The 14440-nt window shown below is 43.3% G+C and overlaps 1 protein-coding gene across 3 annotated transcripts in view; it reads right to left on the bottom strand.

Moving 5' to 3' along the window:
• Positions 1-14440, bottom strand: part of fras1 (Fraser extracellular matrix complex subunit 1) — a 329177-nt gene that overhangs the window by 9795 nt on the left and 304942 nt on the right. For all 3 annotated transcript variants that reach the window (XM_061730659.1, XM_061730660.1, XM_061730661.1), the window contains 12 exons: positions 12671-13015; positions 11343-11503; positions 10979-11126; positions 10432-10637; positions 10185-10341; positions 7420-7620; positions 7135-7322; positions 5902-6177; positions 4850-5082; positions 4595-4755; positions 2568-2782; positions 639-789 (listed from right to left, as the gene is read on the bottom strand). In XM_061730659.1, coding sequence (XP_061586643.1) covers positions 639-789; positions 2568-2782; positions 4595-4755; positions 4850-5082; positions 5902-6177; positions 7135-7322; positions 7420-7620; positions 10185-10341; positions 10432-10637; positions 10979-11126; positions 11343-11503; positions 12671-13015 — 2442 coding nt within the window. The remainder of the gene's footprint in view (positions 1-638; positions 790-2567; positions 2783-4594; positions 4756-4849; positions 5083-5901; positions 6178-7134; positions 7323-7419; positions 7621-10184; positions 10342-10431; positions 10638-10978; positions 11127-11342; positions 11504-12670; positions 13016-14440) is intronic.

The raw sequence follows: 14440 nt of genomic DNA, 5'->3' as shown, positions 1-14440 counted from the left end.
TTAAACTCACTACACGGTACCTGAAGTGTTCCTTTTTATTTATATCTAGTTGCTGTTGATTTTCTTTGGTCCAATAATTAGAAATAAAGTGATGTAAAACCCCGTTTTTACAACGGAAGTGGACGGGAGAGATGAGTTTTGTCCAACCTGGCAACGGGAGCAGGGCTTGATGAAGAATCAATTGTCAGATAAAAAGAAACAGTCCAAGTGGAAGTTGGCCGGTGAAGAGGAGCCACCGTTGACTATCATCACACTTTAACTCTTCACAGTAGAGCCGCTGACACAGAGATCTAATTATACCGATGAGCTAATAGAATTAATCTCTCTTTGAACCCACAGGTGAATTAATTATTCAAACAATGAAACCCATGTATACTTTCTAACACAGCGATGCATTTCAGCATTCAGGCCTCATTAAACAGGAACTGAATTCTGAAGTACGGGCTGGTTGCTCAGTGGGTAGCCTCAACTGAACTGAGCAGCAACCGCATGTCACACTTACAGACAAATGTCTAGTTTTAGTGTAAAGTCGATATAGATATCTTAAATACATTATTTCCGTATTAAATATCCCTGAAATTCCTCCCTGAACCCAACATGCTCTGGTTTATCTAGGCTTTTCGGTCTTAAGTCCCCACCTGTCCTCCAGAGCACCGTGTCGTAGAAGAAGGAGAACTCCATCTCGGTGTGATGCTCCAGAGACGCCCAGCCTCGCGGTGCCGTCACGTAGATGTAGGACACGTACAGAGGGACCTGCACGGTCAGGAAGGACTGAGCCGAGTCCCGAACCTGGAAACACCACAGCATGTTTAACTGTTGAGCCTCCACCTGCAGGCCTGCACCAATCAGAGGGTCGCTATGAGGACATCAGTGACATTTAGTAAGTAAGTAAGTGAAGTTTATTTATATAGCACCTAGGGCTGGGCGATATGGACCAAAATTCATATCTCGATATTTTCTAGCTAAATGGCGATACTCGATATATATCGATATTTTTTCTGTGCCATAATTGGGGTTTCCCCCAAAGCATTATAGCATAGCATCTCTGTTAGCTTCATTTTTTTCTGAGGCAAAGTACATTTATTAACAGAGGTCTGCACAATATCAAAATGTATAAAACAAATGAAATAAAAATAAACTGCCTGCATATATAGAATAAAAATGCTTCTTGAATAAAATAAAACAAATACCGGTATCCCTTTCCTGCATAGCAATTACATAATTGTACAAAAAAAACATTTGTGCAAATCTCAAATAAAACATTCAAGTCAATTTGTCACAAAAAAAGCTATATCAAAATCAAATTTTTTTTTTTTAAATCGATAAACAATATTATCTCGTACCATATCGCGTTTGAAAATATATCGATATATATTAAAATCTCTATATATATCGCCCAGCCCTAATAGCAGCTTTCACAGACAACGGAATGTCACAAGGTGCTTCACAAATAATAAAAAAACATCAATAATAATACGAATATAACACTACAATAAAAGTAGAAATACGGTAAAAACAAGACAATACAGATAAAAAACTCCTAGAATAAAAGTACATCAACATGGTGGTCATAAAACAATTATCTCTCTACTGCTGTTTAAAAGCTTGGAGAAACAGGTGGGTTTTAAGTTTGCTCTTAAAAGCATTGATGGAGTCCACAGAACATAGAGACGGCAGGAGATTGCTCTGGTCACAAAGGGTCATGGGCGTAGTAGGTTCTGGATGTAGGAGGGGGCTGAACATGCAGAGCTGTAAAAGTCAGCACCAAGATTTTAAAGTTAAAACGAAAAGGGACGGGGAGCCAGTGAAGATGTGAGCCCTTCTATCAGAGCAGGTCAGCAGCCCTGCTGCAGAGTTTTGGACTTGCTGAAGACGAGACAGTTCCTTCTTGTTTAAGCAAGAAAACAAACAGTCAGTTGTATTCGTCCAAATGAGATGACACAAAAGCATGAATAATTAGCTCAAGATCATTTTTTGAAACAACTGTTCTTAGTTTGGAGATATTCCTAAACTGGTAAAACAGTTCCAGTTCAGTTTGGAGTGGTGTTCTAATGACATATCTTTGTCAAAGACAACACCAAGATTTCTTGGCTTGAGATGAGACACTCAAATCACCTAAAAACTGGCTGATAGCACCAGCACCTCAGGTTTATCTGAGTTCAACTGCAGAGAATTTGCTCCGAGCCACTGTTTTATCTGTACAAGGCCTTAAAAGAGCAGTACAGCTGGATATCCTCTGCAAATAAATGGTATGAAACATCAGCAAACTCCTGGATTTTCTTACCCAACGGGGTAACATATAATAAAAACAAAAGTGGACCCAAAACAGAATCCTGAGGTACTCCACACAGCAAATGAGCAGAGTCAGACAGGAACTGGTTTGTTGAAACTCTTACACCTCGAATCAAGACTTCATCACGATTCATACGGCGTGATGATGTCAAAAGTTCAAGAACAAGTGAGTAGCGGAGGCATCCAAGGTTACTCAGCAGAGTCGAGTATGGAAAGCCGTAGCCCACGTGCTGGAGATAAACACAAGAGAGAAACAGCGTCCGACTACGCAGCACCTGGAAGTCAGCCGTGACGGAGCCCCCGCAGACGTCGATGAGCTCCGTCATGTCGTAGTAGGCGTCGAAGGTCCAGATGCAGCTTTTGAGGTTCAGGTGCTTGTAGAGCTGGATGCTCTTGGCCTCGCGGACGCCGGAGTTGAACTGGTACGGTCGGTCGTAACCCGGACCCAGAGAGATGCTGTCGTAGGACACGTCATCCAGGAAGCCCGCCTCTGTGGAAGGATGCAGATCTCAATCTTTATAGCAGAACTCCTTAAATTCAAAAGAAATAAGGCTGAAAAATCTGAAAAACCTGAAAAAGGACTCATACATGCCTCTTCTACTAGCCTGCAACATATTACGTTACAAAGAATGCTTTTCTTTTCATTTTTGCGATATGAAGTATTTCTGAGACTAATTGAGGGATAGAACCACTTTTAATTTCAGCAGAGCAACGTCTACTTCTCCAACCGGTCTGGACATCATCAGGTTTACTAAAAGGGACCTATTATGGCATCTAATACCTATAAACCTTTAAACAGGCCTTGAATGTCTTAAAAACAAGCTTTTGATTGTTTTTGCTAAATAAATTAGAAATTCAGCCTCTGAGCCATGTCTTTAGAATCCCATTCTCTAACCTCATTATCTATGAGGGATTCTGAGTGGGCGGGGCTATGATAATGAGGCTCTGTGCTGATTGGCTGCCTGAATGACGCGATACACCGCTACGAAAAAATGGCGGAAGCTCCAGCCGGCGGAGTTAGTTGTGGGCGTGGTTTCAGGCATCGGAGGCCAACCGATGTAAATCGCATTTTTGTTACGTAACGAAAGGGAGCAGAATCTGAGCGGCTCGTAGAAGCCACATCAGACTGGACGGCTCATCCGGGCGGCTGAACAGACACTGCAGAATTTGGTTGTTTTCCTCCTTCTCTCAGTTGGCAGGCTGAGGGGAGACCACTTTATATATGTTAAAGCAAGAAAAAACTTGTTTTTCATAATATGTCTGTGAGAAAGTGAGCAATCCCTCCCCTTCTCACCTGACTTTTTTTTAAATGTATGTGGAGGATTGGGTGTGGTCTGCAGAGGAGCAGCACACAGGTGTGCCTGCTTCTGCTAATTGGAGCCCACCTGTGTCCAATCAACCTCTCCTCCCTGCCAGGGTTTATAAACAGCAGCTGCATACCGGAAGAGGAGGCTGCTGAATGGAGGAAGCTTGTGGAGAGGCTATCCTCATTGTGCCATTTTTAAGACTACTGTTTTGCCTCCACCTTTATGTTTTTGTGCTTTTTGGCACACAGAATAAAAAGCCTTATTTTTTGGCATTCTACGCTCTGCAAGGTTCTTTTTACACCTCATCACCCATCTCCAGTTTTGCCTTGTCCCCTTGTACGTGGGGAGGCCGCTCTGGTTCCTCACAATGTCCCCTTTAAATAAACGTGACTTCAGTGACAGCTGATGAGACGTGGAGTCTGACTTAAAGTTGCTTTCGTCAACGAAAATTATGACTAAATATCGTCGTCAACGAACCTTTATCATCTGAAGAAAACGAGACGAGATGCAACGAAAATGCTGGTCATGTGACGATAACGATAATTAAACATATAATGCAATATCGTAGAGGAATAAAAATGAGACTAAAATGTAGATTACAAAATAAAAACGAAGGGGAGAAATGCAGCCACAAAATCACAGGAAAAAATAAAGATGTTGTAAACTCAAATTAGAGCGTCTTCTGTATCTGGAATGAATGTATTCTTGAGTCTATAAGGTAACAATAATATAATAATAAGATAACCTTGTTTGAATTATAAAATGGGTTTGGTTAAATACAATCTTTGACTAAAACTAGACTAAAATGGTCCTGGACAATTCTGACTAAAATAAGACTAAAATGCTCAGACTTTTAGTCGACTGAAACTTGACACGACTAAAAGGAGTATGAACGTGACTAAAACTAATAAAAACTAAAACGATAGCTTGACCCAAAGACTAGTCTAAAAGTAAAATTGAAACAGGCTGACAGAAACAACACTAGTGTGACTGACCCGAGACGCCCTGCAGCTCCTTGATGGTGACCAGATTGGAGCAGACGTGCTGCTGCCTGTAGATGGACTCCGACAGCAGGAAATGCAGGTTGTGCAGCGGCATGGTGGACACCAGGGGGAGCATGCCGTCCTGGTGGGGGATCTGCACCGATATATGGATGCTAAGCGGGGACACACAGAGCAGGGGGGGGCATTAACAATCAGAGGACCAGGTTCTGGTCAGGATCCACCCGGCGGTCAAGCGCCACTACTGACCGGTTGGGATGCTCTTTGTGCTTGACGTCCAGGTATTTCAGCGTGGCGATGAAAGACTGAGCCTGGAATCCTCTGGCGGTTCCCGTGGTAACGGGCGTGTGGCAGATGGAGCCCTCTGTGCCGATGGTAGCGATGTTGCTCCTCAGTGGCGTCCCGAGGTGCCCGGATTTATCCCGGGCCTGGGCCACGCAGCGCACGTGGAAGCGGCGGCTGAAATAAATGCTGTCCAGCACCTGAGGGGAACACCGGAACACAGGTCAGGGGCAGTACTCGAGTTGTAAAAAAAAAATCAGGGGGGATGGTGGATTTTATCATATGGGGACAGATAATTTGTGCTGATTACAAATAATATAATATATTACAAATAATAGCACTGACCAAAACACCTGCAGAAATACTGCAGGAATGACATAGCAGCAGTTAAATGCAGCCTTCTGTAAGCTTTAAATATCCACTGGGCTTACATCAAATACATCAAAACACAACAATAAAAAACTGTTTTCTCAACTTATCAATATGGCTCTGTCCTTCACAAGATAAGTAAAATGGATCACTGCAAAAACTCAAAATAAGAATATTTGTCATATTTCTAGTTAAAATGTCTCATTTTAGTAAAAAATCTTATTACACTTAAAACAAGACAACTGGGAAAAAAAACAAGTTTCAAGTAGATTTTCACTTGAAATAAGTAGAGAAATCTGCCAATTGAACAAGATTTTTTTTGCTTGTAATGAGAAGATAAATCTTCCCACTGGCAGATTTTTCTACTTATTTCAAGTGAAAATTTACTTGAAACAGGTGAAAATGGTCATAAGTTATTTTTCTGGTGTTATTTTTCTGGTGATGACTCTAAATGTTGAAATAGCAGTAAAACCACATTCATTGATGAAATGACATAAGGGATGGCAGTTTTACAGGGGGGATGATTTTGACCATTTTTATTTCAGGGGGGATGCCATCCCCCCTCATCCCCCCTCAACTCGAGTACTGGTCAGGGGTCAGGGGGCCATCAGGGCGCCATGGCGACCAGACCGCCACGAGGGCCGACTCACCATGTGGTTGACTCGGGTGTAGGGCGTGGTGTCCGTCACGGTCTCGAATGGGGAGCGGGCGCCGTTGGTGTCGGTGGGCGCCGCCACCTCCCAGGAGAAGTGGACCTGAGTCTGGTTGATTCCCGCCTCCTCGCAGCGCTCCCTCATCACGGGGTACTTGGGGTAGTGGGGGTCGCAGGGGGTGACGCACACCAGAGGGTAGCCTGGGGAGGGGCTCTTCTTGCTGCCCTCTTTGGTCACCTCCTGGACGTGGTCGTAGTCGGCCAGGGAGACCGCCTGAAGGACGTCGGGGGGGAGGGAGATGGACGATGATGGGAAGAGAGGGGGAGGTTTTTTATTCTTAATGAAGCTTTGAACGCAGCTTAAGGAACGCATGAGGAACAGCTCATCTTCCCTTATGGGAGCTAAAGTCAAGTCAAGTCCTTCAAGATGCAGAACTAGGTCTGTGTTGAAAAATTCGATTTTCCGATTCTAAATTGATTCTCATATTAATTCCTAAAGATCGATTTGCATGTCTAAAGATCGATTTCTTTTCATCAATACATTACTTTTGATATTTTTTTGTTTGTGCCGAAAAAAGGAATGTTTTGTCGGACAGGAGAATAACTGGTACCATGTTTTTGCCTTTAAATATCTTTAAAAGGTGTGAAAACATTAAAGTTTTCAGTTATAAGTGCATAAATTGTCCATATTTCATTACTTTATATACTGTGTTGGGGTTACATTTACATAAAATGCTAAAAACCAAATTCTCAAAAATTTAAAACTGAATAAGACCAAAAATGGAAAAAATAAAAACGGAATGTGGTAAAAAATTAAACCGATTTCATACGGCCCTATCTCTGTTTGTTGCCCTGGATCTGTTAGATATTCTGCCCCACACAATGTTTCTGAAAGCAGTTATATCAACATTCTGGGAGGTGATTGGTCCTTACATCATCATTAGCTGCCAATACTTGTTGTTGAATCTCATTATAATACTAGTATTCATATGTTGCATAACTACACAGTCATATAATTCATGCAACAGCTCAAAAAACTGTTTTAATAACACTAACCCAAATCGATATCGGATCGAATCAAATCGTGATAATCGATTCTGAATCTTAAGAATCGGAATCTCATACATATTCTTGACATTTGAGTCGATCCCCAGCCCTGTGCAGAACTCATCCTGTTCTAGTCTGAACTCCTTCTTCTCTCTACTGGACCTGCAGGCCTGAGTTTTCTTACGATAGGTGGGGCGGGGAGGATGAGACTCCCTGCAGCCTCCTGGTCCAAAATCGTCACCGTTGCCATGGTGATCTCTCCGAGCACTGCCTCCACGGGATCGTCCGGGCCGAGGACCAAGGAGAAGGATTCGTGCCATTCCCTGTCCTCGTTGGACAGGATCTCCACCTTGAACAGGATGTGGTCCATCCCTGTGAGATGACAGAGGAGGAGAAGGTGTTTACTCCGAGCGACGCTGCCGCTCGGTCACGGAGGAGACGGCTTTTCCCAGAACGGGCTGGAACTGACCCGGTGTGAATTTGAGCACCCGGCTCTTGGGGTTGTAGTCGACTCCGGACTGTGCCGACCCGTCTCTGGTGCTGCAGCGGATCTTGGACGTTCGATCCAGATCGCCCCGGCGAATCACCTTGATGTTGAGCACCTCAACGCCGTCTGGACCGGGCGGCTCCCTGACCTGATAGGACGTCTGCTCGAACTCGATAGTGGGAGCTGGCGAGGCAGGAGACGACACAAAACGAGAGGTTACCTTGATTATTCAGACAAATCAACATACCAAGAGTTGCACTTGGTGACACTGTTACATTTAGTGACGCTTGATTTTATTGGGGAAAAATTCTGTTTTAGCTTAACGGGTGGACTGATAATAAAAGAGCTGATGAAGAGAAGTGCAAAGATGATGTACCGATTGTGCACTGTGTAGTTATACAGTTTTATGAATCAGGACGCAAATAAAAAAAACAAAAACTTATCTTTTCTATTTTTATCAAAGCTAGGTGAATACGAACGCAGATGAAAAACAACATGTTTTTTTCTTGCTGGTGCAAATAAATATATTTGAATAAATAACCACCGTCAAGTGTGAACACAGTATAAAAGCAGATGTTTGTTTGTTCGTCTACGATGTCTACGAACATAATGGTACGGAGGAAAGACATCAGCAACAGTCTCAGAAAGGCAACTATTCCTGCACGTCAGTCTGGAAAGGGTTACGAGAGCATTCAACCCTCCATAGTGAAAAGGTTTATTCAAAAAGTGTAAAACATCAAGTGCAGTTCGTAGCAAGTAGACCCCAGGTCAGACTACTGAGAGATACGGCTTACAAAAACACGAGGGCTACAGATTATATCATATACTGGTTCTATTAGTTCAGTTCATTGTCATGTGTTAATTTCAGTCTGTGACAACGATCAGTGCCGTCACTGGCCACAGGGTGTCTACAGGTTTGACCAAAGTAATTTTAAAACTTTTGAATACCATTTTCAAACAAAATTTTAGACCAAAAAGAAAAAAGTCACTAAGAAATCCAGCGCTGAGGTCGAGGTTGCCAGATCTGGCTGACAGGTTCCAGTCCAGACGCAATGTAAAACCCACTGAAATACTGAAAAACCAGCCCAAATCATACGTTCTCTGTGTTAAAACCGTCAATTATCAAATGCGTTATAAATTTCAAGCTTCACAACACCACTAAATAGCCCAAAAAAAGTTCAGGCTCCAAACAAAGACTAGAATTAAATTGAGTAGATTAAAGCAAATACAATATCAGTGAGTTTATTGTGTACGTTTCTACTTTTCTCTGCCATAATGGAAACTTTTTTGTTAATTTCTTCTAAATATTTAGTAAAAACCAGGAAAAGCAGCCCAAATAAATATTTTTCCGCCCAATTGGGCTGAAACTTGCCCAACCTGGCAACACAGATTTAGAACCTCCAGGAGATTCTCCTCAAAACGATGAAATAAACTTTTTAATCATGACCGGATACATTCCTTCTAGAGATTTAAAACAAATTAAAACATTTAAGCAAAAATTAAATTTAAGACTTTTTAAGGACCCGTGGCCGCCCTGTGGCCAGTATCAGTCTTGGCGGGGAACCGTGTTTCCATGACACTCAAAGATGAGACGTTGCAGTCAGCTGAAGGCCTCTCCTCAGTAACAACACCACCATGGCACCTCGGTTGGATGTGAACAAACCACAACGTCCTCATAGTATCCACAGATTATTACACCACAGACCCGAGGGGTGAATTTCATTCATGTTCTCATGGTCACAATGATAATAAATTATCTTTGAATCCTTAATGCATTGCACAATAGCATATCTTCACGAGCTACAGAACAAACTAATGAAGTACGTCTGTAAACCTAAATTAACCGATACAATGACACAAAAAGAGTGGGCCCAAATTCAGAGATCTGATCAGAGACTGATAGGATTATACAGAAAATGATTACCTCAAGCGATCGCTGCTAAATGTGGTTCCATAAACTAAAGATGCTTCTGCATGTTTGCTTAATTTTGTTCAAACGATGGTTCCCTGCGGTTGGTCACCTGAGGAACCGGGCACACTTTCTTCGTCAAGACTTTATAATCCAAACAGGATCCTCAATATCAAAAAGGTCATGACAGCCTTCCACACCTGGCAGGTCAAATATATAACTACCTCACGGATGGATTTAATAACACTAACATGGGCCTAAAAGCTGTGTGGGAAAGGGATTTGGGGATCACATATGAGGATGAGTGGCATAAACTGGTGAAGGAGATGCGTAAACCAATGAGGGACGCCAGGTCTAAACTTGTTCAATTTAAGATATTCAACAGACTATTGGACTTTATCTGCTGGCGATGCCATACGGCACAAGGGGATATCACCCATATGTTCTTTGACTGTCCTAATCTAGCTATTTATTGGCAGAGGGTCATGGAAAAGATCAATGATAGCATGAACTCCGATGTCACTCTTACCCCTGCTCTTTGTCTCCTGAATAAAAAATATGAGAATAGTTGGTAAAAAAAAGCACAATGGCTTAAGGTTGCACTCACTACAGCTAAGAGGGTAATACTGAGACACTGGGCGGGCCGAAACAACCTACACAGATTCACAGCTCTGTCAGAAACGGCATCATACGAACGTCTGATATATAAAATAAATGGGAAAATGGACACTTATACTGAAATCTGGGACCAATTTCTAACACATATTCTGTATCAGGAAGGAAACAATAAAAGCATAATTGAAAAAAAGGTCATGACACTAATCCAGTACTTTCTTACCATCTTCATCGTTGGTGATAGTGATGGTGACGATGTTGTTAACGCCCACCATGGCGCCGCTCCAGTGGTCTCCGAGCGGCGTACCAAGATGCACCTGGAATTCCTCCTCAGGCTCGAAAACGGAGTCGTCGTGGATGCGAACGGTGCAGTTCTTCACCTAGAAGAAAGAAAAACATCCCAACGTGTCACCTCTGGGGATCAAAGGCACAAACGGTGCACGTTGTCAGGCTCTGAGCGAACATTTCACCTTCTCTCCTTTGAGGAAAGTGATCTGCGACTCATCTGTATTCCTCCTCTCTTCAAAGTCGTCCATCACCATGGCGGACATGGTCCGGGTGAAACACCGCACCGACGACTTGAAGGACAGATCACCGGTCCGGAGGATGGGGATGTGGAGGACGCTGTCCTTCTCCTTCACCGTGTAGGTGCTTTTCTCAAACTGCATGCTGGGAACTGACGCAGAGGAAGGTGGCCGTCAGCTGTAACATGCAACTTCTGATTGCATCACCGACACAATGAAACACGTGACTTCGGGGGTCTTGTTTTTATTCGTCTACCATATTGCATTATGTATTTAATTATCGTTATCGTCACATGACCAGCATTTTCGTTGCGTCTCGTCTCAGGTGATAAAGGTTCGTTGACGACGATATTTAGTCATAATTTTCGTTGATGAAACAACTTTAGCGGTAACTCAGAGTCGGCATATTCAGCGTTGATTGAACCGCCTCTGAACACCTTTCCTGAAACCCAAAACTCAGGGTTTCTTAACTCAGTCTCTTGTGTGTACGTACTGTCCTGGAAGGTGTCCGTGATGATGACATTGGCTTCGTAGGGTTCCTGTAAAACGGCGCCCTGAGGAGAGCTGATGAAAATCACGAAGGACTCGGGACCTTCGATTGCAGGGCTCTGTATGTCGTCCACGATGGTCAGGCTGCAGGTCTGAGAAATACAGATCAGAGAATTACCAGGAGTTACCCCGTTAAAGGCTCGTACGGCTCGGGTTTCAAGGTGTTTCAAGGTGTTTCAAGTCCTCATTGGAGAAGTCTCTGAACATTTATCCATGTAAGACCCTAATCATGCAGAATAACCTTCAATCCACCTGGGTTTCTAGTACTTGTGCATGTCTGAATACTGCAAACAAAGAGCCATCCTCACCTCCAGAGTCTTTCCTGGTTTGAACACCACCTTCTTGGAGCTGGGGATGTAGTCGACCCCCGGGCTGGCTGAGTGGGGCTCTGAAGGCCTGGTGGCACACCACACGGTCGTCGGAGAGGACAGGTCGCTGCCGTGACGCAGCACCGGTATTTCAATCGTGCCTGGGCACCGGAGATCAAATTAAAAAGAGCAGATCAATGATGCGTGGTACGGAACGGATAGAGGCTCCTGTGTTTCTGAAATACACGTGTATCCGGAGGAGATTCGCTCGAGCAGAAATTACAACCATCACAAGATATTAAGTGGCTTTCAATGGTCTTCCATTTCCTATCTAATAGCTGCAGAGCAAATTGACTGAGAAAATGAATTTGGTTGCGACTAATGACGGCGCCTGACTGATGCCTTTGTCTGAGATTAAACCTGCAGTCTGTTAGTGTCGGGGAGAATTAAAAAGACAAAAACAGCAGGAGCCGCTCAGCAGAGGAGTCTCCAGGAACAGAATCACACCAGTGGCAGCTGGTCAGTAGAGGGCGCTAGGGCGCAAACCCCATCAAATCAAGAGATGAAACATAAAAATAAAATAAAAACATGCTGTAAGATGCAAATAATTAATAAAAGGTGTTATTTCAGTCTGTGGGTGACTGTCAATTGTAATAAAATTTTGTTTAAATATTTATTTGGTTCAAAAATGCACTGACTATTGCTTATTGATTATTATTTTTTTCCTTCTTCCGACGAAAGGAGGGCCTTTTTGCCCCCCTAAACGTGTCCCAAAAGTCACCAAATTTGGCAGGCAAGCCAGGCCTGGCAAAAAATTTGATATTTAATGGTTTGCATTAATGGGCGTGGCAAAATGGCTCTGTAGTGCCCCAAACCAGGAAGAAAAGAAAAATACAAAATAACAGTGGACTTGTTGAAATTTTATGTTGTTTTCTGTTTCCACTGCAGCATAACTGAACTGCTTAACTAAAACTTATGACCAATAAGCCATTGTTGGATGGTTACATTTTTCAAAATTAAAAAGGACCAAAATATTATTTTCTACCTTTCTTTTTTCCCCATTGTACCAAGCTTGTACCTAACTGTGACTTCTGTGTACCGTTACACCCCGATGTATGCCAAGGTCAATTGCGCCCCCGCGAAAATCTTAGCACCAGCCGCCACTGAATCACACCGAGCCTCCTGTGCTGCTCCTCTGCTCTCAAGCCTGATCTCTTGTGTTCAGACAGGATGCTTTGTTATTGAGAATAAAAATAATGTTTCTACAACTGAGATCTTTAAATCACTGAAGGGAGATTTGCATTCAGACACCAGGAGACATCTCATACCGGCGTCTTCGCTGAAAGTGAATGTGGCATTTCCCAGAGAGACTGTGGAGGCGTCGTTGGGCCCATCGATGATGACGGTGGCCACCGCCGCATCCCCCGTGCGGGCGTTATCGGAGGCGTCCGACAGCACCAGCTCGAACTCCTCGGACAGCTCGTACTCGCTGTCGTCGATGAGTTTGATGTCGCAGGTGGACATGCTGACGCCGGGGCCGAAGATCACGCGGTTGTCGCCGGTCATGCCGCGGCTCTTGTAGTCGGAGCCGGACTCCAGCGCGTGCAGGCTGCTGCCCTGGGCCGACCCGGCCACGGTGTAGCAGAGGGCGGAGACGGTGCTGGAGGTGTCGCCTGGACGGAAACAACCAAGCAGGAGAAGGAGGTTACTGTCTCTAATCTTCAGACTCCTTTGAGAATCGAGCAGGATTTACAAAGGTCAAGCATCATCTACCCAGACATTCATCTATCATATACAGCCATATTTTCCTAATCCGGGCCCCGGAGGTCTGCTGGAGCTGATCCCAGCTGTCTTTGAACATTCCACATTCATATTTCAACTAGACTTGTAGTTCTCGAGACCGGTCTTTTTTGTGGTCCTGGTTTTGTCTCGGTCTCGGATCTCTCTCGGTCTCGCCAGGTCTCAGACTCGGATAATTGAGAGTCACACCAAGGTGACAAATTCTGGTGATCAGCAGTTCGTCCTCTTGTTGATGTACAGTTTTGTAAACTATTTGTTTTGTTGCATCTGCATGTGTGTCTGTATTTAATTACAGTTTTGTGTTTATAATGGCCTTGTTTGAATAAATATATGAATAATATTTGCATATCGTTATAGTTGATTAAGCATCAGGTCCATTTCAGTGATGCTGATATACGGTGTAATCTGATTACTATAATGGTAAATAATGCAAGTTCAAGTTGATAATTGTATCTTTAATATTTAAAATTCATGTTCCATCTACAAATTAAGTCCAATTTAAATCAGTAACATTTACTATGCATTACTTTTCTGAGGTGGAGGGGGGTGTTGGAGGCTGGTTATTTAGTTAGATGACTTTGGGACTAGCACTGGAGCACTGGAGTCAATCCTCCAATAGTGTAGAAATAGCGAAGGTGCAGTGGCCACATAGATCTGATCTCAGCTGATGGATGGAAACATTTATAGTGAGTTCAACATAAGACATCCACTTTTCTGTGTTATTGTGCTGCAGTTGAATACAACCTCAAATGGAAACTAGCTGAACCAGGATGGTGCTGATGTTCTACAACTCAAGCTGATGAGGAAATAACTACGGTAGGTTTTGGTCTTGGTCTTGATCTGAACTAGTCTTGGTCTTGATACTCTCTGGTATTGGTAGTGTCTTGGTCTTGGTTAAGGCGGTCTTGACTACAAGTCTAAGTTCTACACCTCCCCATTCATTTTTTTCAGGGGAATTTTACTTTTCTTTGTTACTATAACAGAGATTTATTGATGCGTTTGTTTATCTCAATAGAAAATCCTCCTTTTGTGCAGTTGCGGGAGCATATTTCTGCTGGGGAGTTAAATAGGGCCGAGCGTATGCTTCATTAGAGGCAGGCAGTCTTTTTACCTTGGCTGAGAGACAAAAGCAGGAAAACACTTCAGACTACTTCATCGTAATAAACAAAAGATTCACCTTGTATCACCTTGTTTATGCACAAACACTGAGCCCGGCGCAGGTGAGTCACTTTTCTCAGGGGCTTATATTTAGAATGATTATTCTGCTCTCTTTAATTTTCATCTTTTATGTTCAAATG

This window comes from Cololabis saira, chromosome 9, assembly GCF_033807715.1.
Source record: "Cololabis saira isolate AMF1-May2022 chromosome 9, fColSai1.1, whole genome shotgun sequence".
NCBI classification, from domain to species: Eukaryota; Metazoa; Chordata; class Actinopteri; order Beloniformes; family Belonidae; genus Cololabis; species Cololabis saira.
This window is presented reverse-complemented; position numbering and strand designations above follow the sequence as displayed.